This window comes from Giraffa tippelskirchi, chromosome 6 (assembly GCF_054371585.1).
Source record: "Giraffa tippelskirchi isolate mGirTip1 chromosome 6, T2T-mGirTip1v1.2.pri, whole genome shotgun sequence".
In the NCBI taxonomy this organism is placed as follows: Eukaryota; Metazoa; Chordata; class Mammalia; order Artiodactyla; family Giraffidae; genus Giraffa; species Giraffa tippelskirchi.
The window spans coordinates 89,237,541-89,258,368 of record NC_137280.1 but is presented as its reverse complement, the minus strand read 5'-3'; the positions used below and the strand labels follow the sequence as shown (position 1 = coordinate 89,258,368).

The window sequence follows — 20,828 nt, the reverse complement described above, 5'->3', positions numbered from 1 at the left end:
TGATGGTTGACTACAGTGGACGGTTGGGATCAAAATGTACGGCGGAAAGCGATGAAAGTGTTGTGCGGTGGCCTTAATATCTGCGGCTTCCCTTGGGGCGGGGGGAAGGAGACACGTCACTAGCCCCATTTCACGGATGAGGAAGGTGAGGCTCAGAAGAGGGGCGGTAAGCGGAGAAATCCAATACCTACTGATCGTCTCCTGTGTGCTGGGTTCTGTAAAACACATCATTTCAGGGCACCCTGCAGGAATCACTCAGGCTCTGAAATCAGATTTACCGCGTTTGAATCCCCGTAGTACCACATGCTCTTGACAAGTTACTTAAACTCTCTGGGCTTCACCTTCTTTACCTGTTAAAAAAGACTCCTAAGTTCCAAGACAGAGCAAAGATTAAAGGGCAGAATGCCTTGAAAATGTGCAGAGTAGGCTCTCACATAGCAAACCGTCAGTGGTTCTAACTGGTGCAGGAAAACAGAGGGTGGTGGTCGGTACTGGGTGGGTTCCAGCTCCAGTACTCCTTGCTACTTGTTCTTAACTCCCTCTGCTTGTATTTCCTCGTTGGCAAAATGGGCAAAACTTTTAAACATTCGTTACTGAGTTGTGATGAAAATTAAATGAGTTAAATGCTTAGAATGGAATCTGGCGACGCATAAGCATCATACACGTACGAACTTTTACTGTTGTTTCTTGGGCCTGAGTTTGAATCTAGCACCCGCCTTTACTTCCTTGCTGTGTGATCTTGAGCACGTTTCTTCACCTCTCTGTGCCTCTTTTTCTTATTTTCTATAGTGTGTGTGTGTGATGATACACACCTAAAGATACCTAAAGATATTACCGTGAAGTTTAAACGAGATAATCCCATCAAGAACCTATAAAACAGTGCCTGGCACAATAAATAGCAGGCATTATTCGTTGCTTTTTTCCAGGAAACTAAAGTTCCGAAAGACAGAGCCACTTGCTTAAGGTCGCGGGACTAAAAAATGGCGAGATCGGGACTCGAACTCTGCAGCATAACCTAGGTTGCGACCAGGATTCCGAGGGGTAGAGGGAGAAGATTGAGGAGGGCCGAAGGGGCGCACTCGGCGCTCGGCTGGCCTAGCCTCGGGGGCGGGAACCGGGGGCGGTGCGCGGGCGGGGCCACGGCCGCTCCTCCCTGGCCCGTCTGCGGCGGCGGCGCGCCTTGCGCTCGCTCGGCGCTCGGCTGGGGCGGCCTGGCCCACAATGAATGGCCGCCGCGGCTACCGCTGCTGCTGAGGCGGAGGCCGCGGAGGCCGCGGAGGCGGAGGCCGAGGCCCCGGCGCAGGGGGGCGCGCCCCGGGCCCAGGCCCGGCCTCAGCTGCCGCTGCGGAGCCCGCCGGGAGCCCCCGGAGCGCGGCCACGGCGCAGGTGAGGCGGCCTGCCCCAGGCCCGGTTCCGGCCTCCTCTAGCCGGGGCGGCCCGAGGGCATCCGAGGTCCGGCTAAGGGCTGAGAGGGGAGGACATGGGGGCCTCTTCCGAGGAACTTGGCTAGCAGTCTACACTTTGGCCGGGCCGGCGAGTGCGGGGAGTCCCGGCCCCCGGGAGCGGCCTTGAGCGTTCAGCTCCGGGCCGGGCCGCGGAGCTTGGGGGCGTCGGGATCGGGCCCAGAGTTCCTCCTCTCATTCCCTGCGAGGGGGACGCGAGGCCATGCTGGGGCAGGTGCCGGGGGGCCCGGGAAGTTGGAGGGAGGCTGGTGGAGGGAAAGTGAGGAGGCGCCGGGGGAGACCGGAGGGGGAGGGGGAGGAGGAGTCAGGCTTCGGGCCGGCGGAATGGGGGAGGAGAGAGCGGCGTGGCCGGAGGGAAACGGCCCTGAGGCGGGGGAGGGGGACGGGGAGGGGCCCGGGCTTACGGGTACCGTCGGGGCGCTGGAGGAGGTGGGTCAGGTTACAAGCTTGGGGGCGGCTGAGGAGAAGCCCAGGAAGTGGGGCAGGGTGGGTGTGGGCGGAGTTAGTTCGAGTGGGGGCGGTTAGGAGATCCCTGGGATGTTTGCGGGGGTCACTTGGGGTTAGGATTCGAAGAGAGGGTTTGCAGGTGGCGAGAGCCAGATACAGGGTCGATCAGGTAGGTTGAGGAACTTCGGTAGGAGCTGTCGGAGGGGAGGCAAGCTTTTGGACTAAGTAGGCTGGAAGGGGTGTGGGAGCAGGTCCGGAGAAACTTGTATGATCAAAAGACACGTGCCAAGGTGCGCCCCCCTCTTTTCTTGGCCAGGTGTTAGCTTGGGGCCAAACCTGAGGGGTTTCTTCTTTCTCAAACCTCATCCTTGCCAGGTTCTGGGCTCCTGCCTACCCTTTGGGCAAGCCTCTGCGGGTTGCTCCAAGGGGCTAGCTGGCCAGGTGGGTGTTTGTGTGAACAGCTTGGGAAATAGTCTGGAACACCTAGCTTGGGCATCTTGTCTATCATCCTCTGGCCCACCCCCACCCCAGATATCTGCAGGGAGGTAGGCACACACACACTGTTACCTGAGTAGGGTCCTGAGATTCTATCTGCACTTTTTGTGACCTGATCTTTGAGGCTCAAGCCTAGAGGTTGGGACCTCCCAGCATTTCAGGCACCAGCTCTCTACTGGTGAGTTAGTGGGAGGTGAGCTTATAAAGCTCGTTCATTGTGTCTTGGAGGCTCTGGTGGGGTGAATGCGGGTCACCAAGAAGGGGCTTAAATCAGGTACCCAGACCTTTGGTGCTACCCGCCCCAGCGCTTGGCCTCTAGGGTGCATTTCCTGGGCCAGGCCCTGTGCTGAGCTTGCTGGTTAGATGAGCTCACTGATGGCTCACCATCACCACCAAGTCGGCTTAGGTCTTCTCCGTGGTACAGGGTGGGAAACCGAGGCTCCAGATGGAGCCCAACTAGACATCAATGGACTGGGATTGTTGACCCTCGGTCCCCTGGAGCAGGCCTTTGAGGGGCGTGACGGGAAGAGGTCCCAACTATTCTGGATTCCCTGGTGGGAATTCCCTGTCCAGGGCTTTTCTCTTGCCCATCCCGAGGGATGGGTCCGTACCCTTGTGGACCGAGTTTTCCTGGTGTCCCAGGGAGCCAGATCAGTGGAAGCTTTTCCCAGAGGCTAGGTCATCTCCCCCCACCCCTGTTCTCCTAATGGGAGCCAGGGATCACAGAGCTGTGGGCTGGCAGAGGGAGGTGGTTATAAGGATTGAGCCTGGCTGGATTTTTACCTTTTTTTTTTTCCGCCTAGTTTGTCTTTTCCTTACTTTGGTCCCCAGTCAGACCACCCCTACTTTTTGTTCCTTCTCTCAGGGAGTCTTAACTGCAAGGCTGTTACCGATGGGTCCTAGGAACGCTGACTTGAGATCCTCAGCACGTGAGGCAGGAAGCACAAACGGCTGGGTTGAGTGGTATCAGGCAGATCTAGGTTTAATGATCACCTCCCTTCCCCCGATCTCCCCAGAGTTCCTAGAACTGCCCCCACCTGGGCTGGGCCCTCCTCCCCGCTTTGGCTGGCCTCCTGGTTCTGGGAGGGGTAGAAACTGGGCCAGCAGCCCCACGTAATGAAGCCTTTTCCCTGCCTGGTTGGGCTGAGGCTGGCTGCAGACTGGGGCCTCAGCAGGGCTCTAGGCTGGGTACTGAGGGGTGGGGGTGGGGGGCTGCCTCCAGTCACAGAGCTAGCTGGAAGGGGGCAGAGACTGGAAGGAGCAGGCCATGGTGCATGGATGGCCAAGAAGGGAGCAGTGAGTCCGTGTGCCTAGAGCTGGAGAAAGCACTCTTCGTAATTACTTTTCTGTGAGGACATAGGGCACCAGAGGAGGGCCACAATAGCCTGGCGGGTGAGAGCCACAAAATAAAGAGACCCTGGGGACAGTTTGCTGTCGCATGGGTGCCAACTCCCTGCTGGGGCCCAGTGGCTCTCAGCAACTTCTGTTCTAGTGAAGGTGATCGACCCCAGACAGACAAATGATCAAGAGTGTTTCTGATAGCCCTACGTTCAGGAATATAGTAAAATGGAGTGAAGTGATGGTGTTGGGGTGGGGGGCAAAGCATTAGATTCAGGGGTCAGGGAAGGCTTTCAGGTGAACTGAGCTCTGAATAATAAGTCAGCCTGCTGGGGGCGGGGGCAGGGAGGGGTGAATGTTCTAGGCAGACGGGACAGCACATTGAAAGCCTTCATTGAGCATGTGCCAGGCTCCGGCTCAGAGCCCTAAACATCTTGTCTTCATGAGGAAAGAAGTGAAGGGTGACCAACCCTGGTATGGAGGTGGAGATCCTTAGTGCCCTTCCCAGAAAAGAAGCACCTGATCTCGGAGTCTCCTGGATCCCCGCCTCACCCCCAGAGCCAAAGTCCAGACCCCTTTGGCCTGCATCCAAAGCCTTTAAAAATGTGCCCCAGTGGGTTCTTGAGCTGGGCTGTGAGATGAGTTTTGGTCAGTCTGGCAGGACCTGTGGTGGAGGTCAGCCTGAAGGCATGGGGTTTGGAGAGGGTTTCAGGTTGGTCTAGCGAGATATCACCCGGCTACTCGATGTCACTGCCAGAGCCTGTGTTGGAGGACGGCCTGCCAGGTTCAGGTGGGGCTTGCAACATTCGAGGCGACGGTGAGCTGGCCTCGAAGACAGAGAGGTGGTGTTTGTCCCAGCCTCGGCTCCTTCTCTTAGGTGCTCCCTGCCTCTCATCACTCCCATCCCTTTCCTGGATGCCAAGCTGCTCTGAGCACTTTTACCCACTTTTAACTCACTTTGGCCTTTGCCTAGCATGAGCATGTGGGCCCGCCTCCCTGCCTCTGCTCCTGGGTCCCCTTGGCCAAGAGTGTCATCCTTCTGTCTCCCCTGGAGAGCTTTCTGAGCCACAGAAGCTGTGAAGTGAGACTGACCAGGTGGCTGTCACTTTGTGTCCAGGGTCTGGTGGTGGTCATTGCCCCTGTCTCCTCTGGACAGATAGGATGCGAAGGTCTCCGTGTCCTTAGAGACCCTGAGGGGGTGTGCTGAGGGTGTGTGTGTGTGCTCATTCGTGTCTGACTGTTTGCAACCCCACGGACTGTATCCCGTCAGGCTCCTCTGTCCATGGGATTTCCCAGGCAAGAATACTGGAGTGGGTTGCCATTTCCTCCTCCAGGGACCTTCCCAACCCAGGGGTTGAACCTGGGTCTCCTGAATTGGCAGGTGGCAGATTCTTTACCACTGCAGCACCTGTGAGGACTGTGACTGAATTAAGCAGAAGGTGGGTAAAGGTGGTGAGCATACAAGGTGTAGTGGAGAGTCAGATTCGACCATTGGCACCACCTTGCTTAGCCAGGAGAGCCTGAGCAAAGGTCGTGACCTTGCCTGCCACCTCAGTTTCTGCGTCTGATAAGTGGGGACAAGCAGGCATTCCTGCACTGCAGGGGTTCTTAATCAGAGGTGATTTTGCCCTGCCCAGGGGACACTTAGAAGATTGTCTGGTGACATTTTTGGTTGTCACAGCTGGGGCTGGGGAGTAGAGACTGGCAGTGCTCCTCATAGAATGTACAGGGCAGCCACCACCCCAGAGTGATCTGGGCCCCATGGCAGCAGGGCTTCGGGTGGTCTCCTTGCTGCGTGGTTATCATGCGAGTTACATGAGAGGTTAGTGTCTGGGATGCGATCGGATGATGCTGGGAAGGCAGTGGGGGAGCCCTCAGTAATACCCGTGACTGATGAAATGGCCTAAGGTTCTGGGGGGTGGTGAGCAGTATAAGATGCCTCCTCTGCTGTCAGGGAGTTCGCAACCCTGTGAGGGGTCACAGGGACAGGAAGGGACACACTAATAACAGCAGCTGGACACAGGCTGCAAATCTCCCTGCATTACTCTAAGGTGGTTTAATCCTTAAAACAACCTTATGAGGTGGCTGTAGCTTTTATAGTTGGGAAAGACTGACATGGGGCTAGGAGATGGTGAGCACTCGGAGGGATAATGTTTTCTAGGCCTTAAGAGGAAGGAAGCATAATTCTAAACTGGAAACTTTGTAAGGGATATTTGATCCTAGAAAAACAAGATTCTAATTCTTCTACCCTGCCAAGGCCCTGCAGGGTCTCCAAGCACCTCTCAGCAACCCCACCCCAGTAACCACCCGAATCCATTGTGTTAGCCGCCCAACGTGACCTCAGGGCCTTTGCAGCTGCCGCCCTGCCCGGTGTCCTCCGGGTCTGAAGGCACACTGGGGAGTGTGAGGTAGCTCGCAAAGGTGGGCTTGTGGTCCTAGTGGGAGGTGGGTGGGGCCTGGCTGGGTTCTCCTAGGAGCTGCTGCCGGCAAAGGGAGGCCAGATTGCCGAGTCCTGCAAGAGGAGAGCGGAGGAGGGAGGGAGGAGAGGCAGCAGGCTAGACTGCTCATTCCCGGAGGTGGCAGTGAGAGGAGGAAGAATAGAGAATAGCTGGGGGGGGGGGCAGAGGAAGAAAGCCTGAGGGGGAGCGGGAAGAGGCTACCCTTGGGTAGGGGCTCCAGGTGGGCAGCAGACCCTAGCTGTGGAGCTCCCCACGTGGCTTGTCGTCTTGCCTCCAGCTTCTCAGTCTGCCCAGTCAAGAAATGGGTCTAGCTGTGGTGGCCATCTGCCCCCAGGGAGCAGCAGCACCAGGTGGAGGACAGTGAAGCCCGGGCCGGCCTTGAACCGGAGCCATGTGGCCTGGGTGCCATGCTGGGCCTCCCTCTCCTTATCTGTAAAATGGCCAGAGGACTCATTTCTTCCTCAGAAAGTGTCAAGAGGAATAACTGAGCCCTCAGCAGGTGCCGGTGCACTGTAGGGCAATGTGCAGGCCACCTCAGGTTGCTCATCCTGTTACCCGCTGTGGAGTTAATGGGAGCTTTTCAGGGGAAAAGAATAGGAATTAAATGTGCATGTACATGAAAAAGACCTGTGTGGTTGACTGTCACCTGGTTCTTCACTAGGTGGTGTTTGCCTAAGCTGCCTCAAAGAGGGTCTGCCTGGCTTTGGGCCAAGAATGCACCCGCCCCCCCCAACACCGAAGCGTGGGGGTGGTTGTGTGGCTTTCCTGCACCCCACCCCCCAGCCACCACTCTGACCTCATGATGAGCTGAGTGAAGGATTCTGGAGCTTCCCAGGGGTCTTCAGTCCTTACACTTGGGCTTGGCGGGTTCCCTTAACAGGCTTCCATGTCCACGGGCAGCTTACCGCTTCCCTGGAAGGTCAACTGAAAGAGACAGTGCCTGGTGAGACAGTCCCAGCCTCTGGGGACTTCAGAGCGCCCTCAAAGAGCTGGCAGTTTCCACCCCCAGGAATCACACTGCCACACAAGCACTTCCATTCCAGGCCTGCAGCACCCCAGCGGGATCTGGGGGTGGGGCAGCTGGAGCCATCAGTGGGAATGCCAAGTTCACTGAGCCCTAGGTAGGACCCTGGCTGCAGGTCAGCTACCTGGCAGGGCTGCCAGAGGACATCACCACCACCACCACCCCACCCCCATTGGCCCCAGCGGCCCCCACCGCAGTGCGGTTGGCACCCCTGCCCGGCCTCAGAGACCTTTTCTAGTCCTGCTCTCTTCTAGTCATAGCACAACTAAAAGAGGAGTCTGGTTGAAAGCAGGGCTTCCTAGGTGGCACTGGTGGTAAAGAATCCGCCTGCCAGTGCAGGAGACATAAGAGAGTTGGGTTCGATCCCTGGGTCAGGAAGATCCCCTGGAGGAGGGCATGGCAACCCATTCCAATATTCTTGCCTGGAGAATCCCATGGACAGAGCCTACAGTTCATTGAGGTTGCAAAGAGTCAGACACGACTGAAGTGACTTAGCACGCATGCCAGTTGGAGATAACAGAAATAATTCTTCATTCATTCTACGAGCAACGATTATGCACCCACTGTGTGCTTGCCTGGTTATTGGGGCAGGGGACACAGTAGTGTGAACCAGGTGGGCGGATGCCCTGCCCTGGTGGAACTGACACAAAGCCAAGAACATGTCTAGTCGGGAGGTGGTGAGAGGTGCCAAGGAGGAAAACTCTAGCAGGAGAAGCGCCCAGAGGAATCAGGTTTGGGAAAGGCTCTGACTTTGGAAATTTGAGATAGGTGATCAGGAGAGTGTGAAGGGCCGTGACCATCTTGGGTCCTGCGTTTTAGGTCTGAGAGTGGGTGAGCCTTATTGTGCAGGGGCCCCATACACATCACAGGGGCCCAGGTGGTAACTGCTTTTGAAGGAGTCAGGGGTGTGAATCTGGGGTGGATCTCTGTTGTTTGCACAAAGGCTTTCTCTAGTTGCCCTGCGAGGGTTTCTCACTGTGGTGTCTTCTCTTGTTACCAGCGCTCGAGCTTAGCAGCCCTGGGGCATGTGGAATCTTCCCAGACCAGGGCTCAAACCCGTGTCCCCTGCACTAGTAGGTGGGTTCTTTTTTTTTTTTTTAATAACACTAAGTCTTTTGCGATCCCATGGACTGTAGCCCACCAGGCTCCTCTGTCCATGGGATTCTCCAGGCAAGAATACTGGAGTGGGCTGCCATTTCCTTCTCGGAGTAGGTGGATTCTTAACCACTGGACCCCTAGGGAAGTCCAATCTGGGAGTCTTGACCCAAGCAAGGAGGGCTGGACCCCACACACACCATGACCCAAGCAGGCTTGAGGGGGCGAGAGCTCTACTGAGGACACATTGTGTTGGCATGTGGGGTACATGCCAGTCTCCTGTCCATGGCGGGAGGTCCAGGTGAGAGGCCCCATGAGGGAGCTGTGGGGTGAATAGATGCTGGTCTGCTTGGACACCATAACAAGATACCATATAGACTGGGTGACTTGACATTTATTTTCTCATAGTTCTGGAGGCTGGAAGTCTTAAGAGGCCAGTGCAATCAGGTTCTGGTTGGGATCTAGTGTGTTCACATGGCCCTTCCTCAATGTGTGCTTGGAGACAGAGAAATCCCTCGTCCTCCTCTTCTAAGAACAGAGAGTTCTGTTGGATGAGGGCCCCACTTTTTTTTACCTCATTTAATCTTAATGACCTTCAAATAGGACCCTGTCTCCAAATACAGCCACACTGGAGATTAGGACTTATGAATTGGGGTGGGGGACATGGGTTCAATCCCTGGTCAGGAAGAGCCTCTGGAGGAGGGCACAGCAACCTATGCCAGTATTCTTGCCTGGAGAATCCCATGGATGGAGGAGCCTGGCGGGCTACAGTCCATGGGGTCGCAGAGAGGCAAAGAGGCGGACACGACTGAAGCAACTTAGCATCCACGCACACACAACTTAGTTCACAGCAGAGCCCAGAGTCCACTTTCTGGAAGGATCATGCCTGCTTCTTCCTCAAGGCTCTGCATGCCTTCCTTGTGCCTTGAGGGCCACCCTCCCAGCCTGCCACTGCCTCATTAGATCACCCCACCTCTACCCCCTGGTGCCCCCCAAATCTCAGCTCCAGTGTTTCCTCTGCTGAGTGAGGTCAGAGGCGAGGACCTGCAGCTCATAGATCTGTGTGACCTGGATGAATGGTTGTGCCTCTCACCAGATCATGAACTCCAGACTCAGGGCCCCGTCTTGGTAATGGCCTGCCCCGAACTCTGGGCACTTGCTGCCGCAGACAGGTGCTGGGCAAATATTTGTTGAGTGGCTTGAGAGATCATGGAAACTGAGTTGTGGCCTTGCATCTCATGGGGAAAACCCACTCTCGTTCAGGGCCAGGAGCAGCGATGCCAGGAGGGTCCTCTTGGCCTTGTGTGTGGCTGGGGGCTGCCCCTCCCCTCCAGGAGGATCTGGGGACCCCAGCAGATGCACAGGCTGATGTACCAAGTTGTGAGGAGAGAGAGTTCAAATACGGTTCTCTGCCCTTGGGGAAACTATAATCAAGGGGGATTTAATGTTCTCAGAGGTAAGCATGAGGGCACTAGGGCTGGAGGTAGGGGGCGTGCAGAAGAGGCATCTTCTCTAGTCTGGAGAGTTCTTGGAGTGGCGGGTACCTGAGGGTGGCCGAGGACGATTTGGGCACTCTGGGCAGGGTGCACAGTATGGGTGAAGGTCTAGCTGCAGGGAACTGGGCAGAGCGGGTGTGGGGTTCAGGTTGGTGAGGACAGAATTGTTGGTGGTTTAGAGACCTCCCCCGCCCCGGCTCCCCATCCAACCACTTTCCCACCAGCAAATGACTCAGGTCAAGCACCAGCTGCTAGAAACCCCATGGCAGCTCCATGTCTCCTCCCTCACGGGCCGGCACAGGTGAGGGGAAGGACCATGGACCATTGTTCTGAGTCGGGTAGCCTGGATGGGAGCCACAAGAGGGAGGGGAGCCCAGGGGTGGGTCTTTGGGGTCTCCAGTGGCCTCTGCCATTTCCATCTCCCCTCATCCTGTCCTACCTGCAGGGACAGCGAGGCAGAGCGACCACCCTGCTCCCTGTCACTGCAGCGGAGGGGTTCCTGTGCACTGATTACATCAGTCTTTTGCACAAGTTGTCCCCCCACTAAACTGCTCATTGAAGCCTTCAAAGCCCTGGGTGCTTGGCTCTGGGGCTTCATGGGGTTCATGAGGCTTGGAGATGCCAGCCTGGATGTCAGGTTGGTTTTTGCCCTCAGGAGCCCCCTCCTCCTTGCGTCTCTGTTCCCTCCCGTTATCTTGAGGATACTAGCACTCCCAAGCTAAGTGCTCCCCACAAAGCCACCTGCACCAGTTCTCACTGAGGGTACAGGCCCTGAAGTCGAGCATCTTGAGACCCACGCAGGGCAGTGCTATGGTCCCCACCCATGAAGTGGGGCACCACTCACCTTCACTGCGGGGTGCTCTGAGCACACTGGTACCCTTTGGGACATGCACGCAGCCTTGTCCAGCACACCGAGTGCAGTTAGGAGTGGAATGCCCTTTGTAGCCCCCAAAGCATGCACATCCATATCTCTACAGCCTCAGCTCTCTACCCTCCTCACCCAAGCTCCCCTTTCCCCCGATCCTTCCCCCACTCCAGCTGCCAGGAGTCAGTCACCTATTCCCTTGGTGCTCTCTCTGCAGTGTTTTTAAAATTTATTTACTTACTTACTAATTATTTGGCTGTGCTGAGTCTTCATTGCATGAGTCTTTTCTCTGGTCACACCAGGCGGGGCTACTCTCGAGTTGCAGTGCACAGGCTTCTCATTGCGATGGCTTCTCTTGTTGCAGAGTACAGGCTCTAGAGCACATAGACTTCAGTAGTTGTAGCTCTGTGATACATGGGCTTAGTTGCTCCTTGGCATGTGGGATCTTCCCAGACCAGGGATCAAACCCATGTCTCCCGCATTGCAAGACAGATTCTTAACCACTGGACCACCAGGGAAGTCCCCTGATGGCCTTTTTGTTTTTCATAATAGTGACATTGATTTTGATGAGGAAAGGCGAAAAGAGTATGTGCAAAGGCCCTGGGGAAGGAACTAACCAGAGCCCCATCAGCTGTTCGTCTCTCACTCCCACGTTAGCGCTTATGTACCTTTCAGGTTTTTGTTCGTTAAGTCTGTTTTAAGCTGCCTCTGGGTTGAGCACTGGGTATGCAGTGCAGACTTGGACCCTCTCCAGATTCATTGAGAAAGGGTTCCGTGGAGGAAGAGAAGGGGCCATGTGGCCACAGGCTCAGGGCTGTACTTTGGGGCCAGTGTGAGTCCTGGCTCCAGAACTGACTTGCTTCTGGGACCAGGAGCTCCATATCTTTGCTTCTTCATTTGGAAATGAACACTGATAAGGCCAACCTGATTCTGCATACTCAAACCTGTACACACGGAGCTGCTCCATTTGGGAGACCCTGAGGGTGACACTGGCCCTGCCCTCCCAGCACCCAGGCTACCAGAGCAGTCACCATGTGACTGCATGAGCGCCCTGAATCCCCTCAGCAGCCTGTGGGACTGATTGCAGGGCTGTGATTGGTTAGAGATTTCTTGAGGGGGAGGACACTGAAGGAAAGCCACAAAGCCGACAGGAGAGGGTCTCCAACGTAGGCTGGTCATGGGGGTGATAGACGCCCCCCAGGCCTCACGCCCCCCACGCCCCTCGTTCTTAGCTGGGGAAACTTAAGGCTGTTCCTACCCCAGGGCCTTTGCATACACTCTTTTCTACTGTTTCTTCTCACCAGCCTGACTCTGCTCAGGCCTCTCTTCTCTCCCCTACCTGCCCTTTCAGGACCACCACCCTCCACACCAATAGAATGGCAGGGGACTCACTGTTACCAGTGGGGTGGGAGGGGGTCACTTGTAAAGTCACATCTTCCCTCTAAGCCCTTTTATGATTGCCCCCAGAGTATCGGATGTGCCGTCCTCACCTGTTCAGTTCTTCCTCCTGGATTGGAACGTGCACTGATGGAATAGGCTGTGATGCAGAAGTTTATACATTTGAGAGGGGCCAGGGCCCCCCAGGTGGTACCTTGCGGGTCAGGATAGGGGTGGGCTCCCCGAGCAGGGTCTTAATAGGCAGTCTTAAATTCACATTTCTTTCTCCACCCACCCCTAAAGCCCTTTGGATGTTTGCAGTGTGATTTCACACACTTTATTTTTAAATATTATTCACTTTGGTAAATAGACAATACATACACCAGGTTCAGAATTTAAAAAGACCTTAAGACTGTGCCCACTCCAGTATTCTTTCCTGGAGAATTCCCATGGACAGAGGAGCCTGGTGGGCTACAATCACAGAGTTGGACACAACTTAGCGACTAAACAACAAAATAAAGACTACATGGCAAGTCTTATCCTCAGTTCTGCACAGGGGACATTAGTCTTACAATTTCTTTTTTTATTTAACAGCTTGAGATGCACATACCAAGCAGTTCACCCATTTTTAAAAGTGTACTGGTTCAGAGCTTTATAGTATGTTCATAGTTGTGCATATGTCATCACAATCACTGGGCATTTCTTATGAGGACAACAAGAAACCCTGTTCCTGTTTGCTTACGCTTCCCCAGTCCTCACAGCCCCTACCCCTCACCCACTGCCCAGCCCCAGACAACCCCAAATCTGCTTTCTGTCTCTATGGATTTGCCCATTCTGGACATTTCTTATTTGTGGGATATGAAATATATATAATGTGTGGTCTTTTTGTCTGGCTTCTTGCATTTAGCATATTTTGGGGGGTTATCCTAGTTGTAGCATTTATCTGTCATTTGCTCCTTTTTATAACTGAGTAGTGTTCAGCTGTGGATGGATCACATTTTGTTTATCCATTCACCTTTGAGGTTATTGGTTCCAACTTTTGCCTATTGTGAATAGTGCTGCTGTGAACATTCACATGGGACTTCCCAGGTTATTTACTTAGCAGTGAAGAACCCGCCTGCCAGTGCAGGAGACGCCGGTTCAATCCCTGGGTCAGGAAGATCCCCTGGAGGAGGAAATGGCAACCCACTCCAGTATTCTTGCCTGCGAAATCCCATGGACAAAGGAGCCTGGCAGTCTACAGTCCATGAGGTCACAAAAGAGTCAGATGTGACTTAGTGACTAAACAACAACAAACATTCACAGTCTTAACTACTGGTCGATGTATGTTTTCATTTCTCAAGTATAATTCCCAGAGGTGGGATCGCTGGGTCATATGGTAACTTCAGGTTTAACCATTTGAAGAGCGGTTTTCTACAGCAGCTACACTACTTCACATTCCCACCAGCAATGTAGGAGGGTCCCAAGTCATTTCTCATCTTCACTGAGAGTATTTATTTTTTTTATTCTTGCCAGCCTGTGTGTTAGTTGCTCAGTTGTGACCGAGTCTTTGGAACCCCATGGACTGTAGCCCATCAGGCTCCTCTGTCCTTGCGATTCTCTAGCCAGCCTGGTGGGTGTGAAATGGTGTCTCACTGTGGTTTGGATTTGCATTGCCCTGGTGACTATATTATGTTCTCATGCAGTTTTAGGGTTTCTTGAGTGATCATTCAGTCATTCAATAAACAGTGGTTCTGGGTCACGTGCTCAGCCCTGCAAAAGCAGTGTGAAACATCAGATGACTCTGCCTTCTTGGTATTTGTATGCCAGTTACCTGTGTGTGTGGTGCTAGCGCTGGTGAGTGCTCATGGGGTGCTCACCATGTTATCTCATTTAATACTCAAGCACAGACGTGTAAGAATGCCTTTGCCCTCCTTTATTTTTTTTAATGTTTACTTATTTGTCTGTCCCAGGTCTTAGTTGAGGCACGCAGAATCTTTATTAATTTTTATTGTAGTAGCATGCAAGATCTTTAGTCGAGGTATGGGAACTCTTAGTTGCAGCATGTGGGATCTAGTTCCCTGACTAGGGGTCGAACCTGGGTCCCCTGCATTGGGAATATGGGGAGTCCCTGCCCTTCTTTCTGCAGAAAGAAGCCCAGCATGGGCCACCCCAACTTAGCTGACTGGACAGCCTGTCACAGAGGCGAGGCCCTGCTGGGACAGGGGTGGGCGGCGATTCTTATGGTCCTGGCAGATTCCACCACGTGGCCACCGTCCACTCTCCCGCCTGTCTCCCCGCATCGAGCTGGGTCGGCCACCTGATCCCGCCCCTACATCTCTCCCTGTTGCCCGCGCAGCTGCCGCCGCCATGGCCCAGACCCTGCAGATGGAGATCCCGAACTTTGGCAACAGCATCCTGGAGTGCCTCAACGAGCAGCGGCTGCAGGGCCTGTACTGTGACGTCTCGGTAGTGGTCAAGGGCCACGCCTTCAAGGCCCACAGGGCCGTGCTGGCCGCCAGCAGCTCCTACTTCCGGGACCTGTTCAACAGCAGCCGGAGTGCGGTGGTGGAGCTGCCGGCGGCCGTGCAGCCCCAGTCCTTCCAGCAGATCCTCAGCTTCTGCTACACGGGCCGCCTGAGCATGAACATGGGTGACCAGTTCCTGCTCATGTACACGGCCGGCTTTCTGCAGATCCAGGAGATCATGGAGAAGGGGACCGAATTCTTCCTCAAGGTGAGCTCCCCCAGCTGCGACTCCCAGGGCCTGCACGCTGAGGAGGCCCCCTCGTCCGAGCCCCAGAGCCCCGTGGCGCAGACGTCGAGCTGGCCGGCCTGCGGCACCCCGCTGCCCCTGGTGTCACGTGTCAAGACGGAGCAGCAGGAGTCGGACTCTGTGCAGTGCACGCCCGTGGCCAAGCGGCTGTGGGACAGCGGCCAGAAGGAGGCTGGGGGCGGCGGCGGGGGCAATGGCAGCCGCAAGATGGCCAAGTTCTCCACGCCGGACCTGGCTATCAACCGGCCGGCCCAGCAGGCCCCCGTGGTGGCGGCGGCACAGCCCACCGGGGTGGCGGCAGGGGCGGGGGCCGGACAGCCGGCAGGGGGTGCGGCGGCAGTAGCCGCCGCCGCCGCCGCAGGCAGTGTGGTGAGTGGGCCCAGCACATCAGAGCGGACCAGCCCCGGCACCTCAAGCGCCTACACCAGCGACAGCCCCGGCTCCTACCACAACGAGGAGGACGAGGAGGAGGACGCGGGCGAGGAGGGCACAGACGAGCAGTACCGGCAGATCTGCAACATGTACACCATGTACAGCATGATGAACGTCGGCCAGACTGGTGAGGCGTCCCCGCAGCCCCTGGCCTGGCCACACCCCTCCCCACCACTGCCACCCGACCCCAACACACCTCTCTCCACACAGCCGAAAAGGTGGAGGCCCTCCCTGAGCAGGTGGCCCCCGAGTCTCGGAATCGCATCCGAGTGCGGCAGGACCTAGCGACTCTCCCCGCCGAGCTCATCAACCAGATTGGCAACCGCTGCCACCCCAAGCTCTACGACGAGGGCGACCCCTCAGAGAAGCTGGAGCTGGTGACAGGTGGGCTGGCCTCACCTCTGCCCTCAGGTCCCCCTGCCGCCACATTTGGGTTGGGTCCTGGGGCCCCTGATGCCCCTTCATATTGATACGAATCAAAGGCTGGCCTGTAGGTTTCCACCCCAGAGACTGGTATAAGCACTGGCTGGCATTTTTGGCCACAGTGGCATAGATCAGTAGTTTCGTGGGGTGGCTCCAGGGTTTACCAACACAGAGGTTGAGAATTTGGCCCCAGGACTCAAGGTGCCAGGGTTCCATCCTCTCTGCCTGTTCTTTTCTGACACTGGTGGCTGGGTGGGCACATGGGTGCCCCGTGGACAGTGGTGCCACAGTCTCGGTCCTTTCCTGAGTGTTGAGAAGGCAGCTCTGGGTTGAGTTGTCAAGGGGGATCTTGGTTGGCCCTGGCCAAGTGGGGAATGTGGCAGTTTGGGCCTTGGCTATCCTCTCGCTCCCCCTTCCCTTCCAGGCACCAACGTGTATATCACGAGGGCGCAGCTCATGAACTGCCACGTCAGCGCGGGCACACGGCACAAGGTCCTGCTGCGGCGCCTCCTGGCCTCCTTCTTTGACCGGTGAGGCCCCCACCAGAGCCCCAGGGGTTTGGGGGGGCTCACCACCAGCGGGGGCCTGACTCCCCTCCCCTGCACCCCTCACCCAGGAACACGCTGGCCAACAGCTGTGGCACCGGCATCCGCTCTTCCAGTAACAACCCCAGCCGCAAACCGCTGGACAGTCGCGTACTCCACGCTGTCAAGTGTGAGTGTCTGCCATTCTGGAGTCGGGGTTAGGGGCCCAGGACAGGCAGGCAGGGGGTCCTTTTCTTTGGTGTTGGCCCTGAGGGATCAGTAGGTAGGCTTTGATGTTAAGAAGGATTCTGAAGTTCAGTCTAGGCTTCTTGGGAAGAGGGCTGTGATTGGTTAGAGATTTCCTGAGGGGGAGGACACTGAAGGAAAGCCACAAAGCCGACAGGAGAGGGTCTCCAACGTAGGCTGGTCATGGGAGTGATAGACGCCCCCCAGGCCTCAGCCAGTTGTCAGGAGGGAAGTCTAGGTTTTCACATGGAAATCTCCCAGTTTCTAAATTCTGGCAAATGACACCTAGTTTTCAAGAGCACCCAGGTGTCCCGCATCAGATCCACACATCCCACACACATAGCCCAGCTCAGCCCAGCCGGGGCCTACTGATGAAGTGTAGCATGCTGTCTGCAAGGTCTTGGGCTTCCCAAGTGGCTCAGTGGTCAAGAATCTGCCTGGCAAGCAGGACACAAAGGTTCAATCCCTGGGTCAGGAAGAGCCCTTAGAGAAGGAAATGGCAGCCCACTCCAGTATTCTTGCCTGGAGAATCCCATGGACAGAGGAGCCTGGTGGGCTACAGTCCATGGCGTCAAAAAGAGTTGGACATGACTGAGCAGCTACACAACAGCAGCAGACATCTGCAAGGCTTCAGTTCCCTCAGCTCTGAGGGGTGGGCAGAGGTGCCCTGAGGTGGGGGTGCCGGTGCAGTGGCAGCTGAGGGCCTGTCGGGAGGGGAGCTCACCCAGGGCTACTCCTTCCACCTGCAGACTACTGCCAGAACTTCGCCCCCAACTTCAAGGAAAGCGAGATGAATGCCATTGCGGCCGACATGTGCACCAACGCCCGCCGCGTTGTGCGCAAGAGCTGGATCCCCAAGGTCAAGCCGCTCATGGCCGAGGGCGATGCCTACACCACCTTCATCAGCTACACGGGCAAGATAGAGCCGGACATGATGGGTGTGGAGCATGGCTTCGAGACGGCCAGCCACGACGGCGAGGCTGGCCCCTCAGCCGAGGAGGCCCTCCAGTAACCCCCACCGGGCCCTCCCGCGGGGCCGTCATACTCCCCCTCCTGTCACACCCACCCGCCATCTTGGTCACGAGCTACTGTCTGTCCCTCCCCAGGACCCGCGGGGGGTGCTGCATGCTCCCGGCTCCTCTGCCTCCCCTGTCCCATCCCCTGACCCCAAGCCAATCGGGGATCCGGGCTGGGAGAGGATGGCAGGTGGTGCGAGGTCTGCGTGGCCTTCTCTAGCACACACTCATGCACAGTCGGGGGGCTCTTGCTCCCCATCTCCTAACCCCTAGTGACTTCCCCACTCACCAGGCCAGGCACAGGGAGGGGCCAGCCTGGGGGGGCTTGGGAAGACCCCCTTCCCAGGCCCTGGGCCACCAAGTGGGAGCATTCCTCAGCCTCTGCCCCCCCCCCCCCACTGCAGCCCCTCGGGACTTGCAGGGGCCCCCGGGTTCTCAGGACCCCTCCCGCCACCACCTCCCAGTGCTTCCACGTTTCCAAAAGCGCCTTCCTGTTTCCCTCGTCTGTCCCTGCACCTGGGGGCTGGGGTAGGCGAGGCCGTGAGGACTGCCCATTTTACAGCTGAGGAAACTGAGGCTCAGAGAAACTGACCGACCCAAGGTGGTGGGCGGTGGCAGGCCCAGCGCCCTTCTATTCCCCTCCCCGTGCTCAGCCTCTCTTGCCATCACCAGTCCCCCGGGGCCTGGGAGGGGCAGGTCCTGAGTGAGGGGGCCCTTGGGGGCAGACCGTGGGTCTCTGAGGACAGGAGGAGAGGTTTCCGGGGCGTGCAGAAGCGTGTGGGTGTGCATGTGTGTGTGTGCGCGCGTGCGTGTGTAGAAGTTTTGCTCTTAAACAAATGAAGACATAAGAGGCAGTAGGACCAGGGGTGGAACCAAGGGGAGCCAGCCAGGGGGAGGGGGCTGCTGCCTTTCCCTCCCGCCCCCACCCCCACCCCGCCCCCATGGCAGGGCTCCCAGCCCCCACCCCCTGTACATACTTTTTAAAACATTTTTTTAGCTAATGAAATATTGAAGTATAAGATTCCTTTTATTTTTCAAACCAATGGGACTGGGTCTGATGTCCCCTTTGGTCCCCGGAGCTGTGGAGCTGTGGAAGGCAGGATGGGGTCGGGGGACCAGGGGGCAGGCTGAATGTGCTGCACATGTGTGTGGAGTGTGGGTGCGCGTTTCCAAGGTGGGGCCCCCCCAAGCCCCGCTCTGCCTGGGCTCCTGTGGGTCCGGCCAGCTCCCACTCACCCCTTGATGCCTCCCCCATGGGGCTCCATTGCAAGGGTGTCCCAGGTTTTTGAGTTCTACATGTAAACTCAGAGCGTTTTTTTTTTTTAATTCCCCTTCCCCCATACATGCACCCACTGGGTGTCATTCTTTGCAATTTCACATTTTTGTCTCTAGCCCTTGTTCTCATGCCTCTGTCTTCTCCCCAATCTGACTCGCCCATTGCTCCCAGCAGCCTCTCTCTCCAAAGGCAAGGGGACTACAGGAGGTGGTGGGGGCCCACTGGACCCTTGAAACCTGACTTGGAGGCCTGCCCCCTCCCCGAACCCCAGGAGCCCCCGCCAGCCTGTGGGGCCGGGGTTGGGGGGGGTCCTTCCTGACATCTGCTTGTTGCAGGGGTGGGGGGATCAGTCCAGCTGGGGTCCTGGGACTCTGCTTTCCTGGCCTCAGCTGGCTCAAGTGTGTGGGGGGGAGTCAACACCCCCAACTAAAGCACAAGCACCTTAGTCACACCTACCCTGCCCCCCCCCATCCTGGCCTCAGCACCCACCCCAGCATAGATCCCAAAGCACAATATCCTGGTCACTTGGCAAGCTGCCGGGCCGACCAAGGCCTAGGGGTGGGCTGGGGCTCCAGCCAGACCCCACAAGGAAGCCGGAGTCCCCAGGCACTCCCCTCCTTCCAGGCCTTAGTGGGGGCCAGCTCTCTGGGACTGGGGTCTTCTCCCTCCCCACCCCCGTGTCCTGGGCAGGCCTCTGTCCAGCCCCTCCCCACCTTTTTCCTCGAGCCCCTGCAGCACTGGGCTGGGTGGCAGAGCCCTCTTGTTTCAGGGACCCCAGGAGGTGCCCCCTGGCTCCCTGGACTGTATGTGGTGGTCTGGGGGGTGGGGAGCGGGGCTGAGCAGGGGTACAGGGGAGGAAACTCCTCACCAGGAGAGCCAAAGACAGGGTTGTGCCTTACCCCGGGAGCCACCCCTGCGCCCTCCCGCCCTGCTTCCTGCTCCTGGGTGGCCTGCTGCTTTTCCTTCTTGCCTTCCCTGCCCCCTCCACCCAAGCCCGCCCTGCCCTGCCCTGCCCTGCCCTGCGCTGCGCTGCATGGACCCTCAAGCCTGGGCAGCCAGGAAGGAACATGGAGAACCACCGACCAACGCAAAAAAGACTGTGGGGGGGGGGTGCCACCTCCCTCCTCCCCAGCGGCCGCCCACTCACCCTCGCCTCTTTCACGCAGGACAGTCTGTCTGCGTGGAGTGCCAACACCCTCCCCACCCTGGGCCGAGCCCCTCCCCACCCCTGGGCCCGTAAGTGAGATTGCACATTAACTACTGTAAGAAGAGGAGCCGCACTGGGAAATGTGAACCGTGAGAATATCAGTGATACTGATGAGGAGAATAAACTAAACGCCTTTGTAACAGCCCTGCTGCCAGCTGCTCACTGGGGGCGTGGGGTGGTGGGTCCTGGAAGGGACGCTTGCTGCACACCAGAGCCACCCTCCTTCCACATATTAACACCCCCATACCCCAGGGTGTCACACTGACAAATGCAGTGGGGGTAGGGGGCCCTCAGGATGGCCGTGCCAAACATGCCTTAATGTAACTTGAGTTTAGTTGCTCAGTTGTGTCCAACTCTGAAACCCCATGGACTGTAACCCTCCAGGCTCCTGCATCCAAGCCATTTATTTCCCAGGCAGGAATACTGGAGTAGGGTGTCATTTCCCTCTCCAATCAGCTTGAGGGGGGATTGCATTTTAGATGGGGAGACAGCTTCAGACTCAGGCAGCCAATACCTTCCAGTTCCTTCTAGGTTACCCCAGGTGGTTGCCTCACAGGTGTATGCCCTAAATCCTGCTCTGGGGTCCCCCAGGATCCCCTCCAAAGCTGGAAGGGCAGCAGCTCCATCAATTGATTACTGACACCCTCACCTGCTGCCCTCCCATGGTATTTGACACCCCCAGCCCCAGACCCAAGTCCGGAACCTGCATCCACACCCCTCACCCCATCCTGAACCAGTGCATTCAGAGGAACACTGGGGGACTTCCCTGGTGTCCAGAAGTGAAGACTCTGCTCCCAATGCAGAGGGGCATAGGTTCAATGATGCCTGATCAAGAGGAACTAAGATCCCACACGCTGCATGGTGCAGAAAAAAAAAAAAAAAAAAAAAAAT

The 20,828-nt window shown here is 56.8% G+C and overlaps 1 protein-coding gene across 2 annotated transcripts; it reads left to right on the top strand.

Annotated features, from left to right (window-relative positions):
• Nucleotides 1–25: 25 nt before the first annotated feature.
• On the top strand, nucleotides 26–20,079 carry NACC1 (nucleus accumbens associated 1). Of its 2 annotated transcripts, none has more exons than XM_081504422.1 (6): nucleotides 26–145; nucleotides 14,398–15,372; nucleotides 15,456–15,629; nucleotides 16,093–16,198; nucleotides 16,285–16,382; nucleotides 17,188–20,079. In XM_081504422.1, the coding sequence occupies exons 2-6, from the start codon at nucleotides 14,409–14,411 to the stop codon at nucleotides 17,448–17,450; spliced, it is 1,605 nt and encodes a 534-aa protein (XP_081360548.1). In that variant the 5' UTR covers nucleotides 26–145; nucleotides 14,398–14,408; the 3' UTR covers nucleotides 17,451–20,079. The 2 variants fall into 2 exon arrangements, with proteins under 2 accessions (XP_081360548.1, XP_081360547.1); XM_081504421.1 differs by lacking the exon at nucleotides 26–145 and adding an exon at nucleotides 1,204–1,386.
• Nucleotides 20,080–20,828: the final 749 nt, after the last annotated feature.

What these genes read in the sequence shown, in the direction of transcription:
- NACC1 (XM_081504422.1), top strand. Translation starts at nt 14,409, where the DNA reads ATGGCCCAGACCCTGCAGATGGAGATCCCGAACTTTGGCAACAGCATC. An exon ending in GATGAACGTCGGCCAGACTG is followed by an intron (nt 15,373 to 15,455) that starts GTGAGGCGTCCC and finishes CTCTCCACACAG; the next exon opens with CCGAAAAGGTGGAGGCCCTC. An exon ending in CGTACTCCACGCTGTCAAGT is followed by an intron (nt 16,383 to 17,187) that starts GTGAGTGTCTGC and finishes TTCCACCTGCAG; the next exon opens with ACTACTGCCAGAACTTCGCC.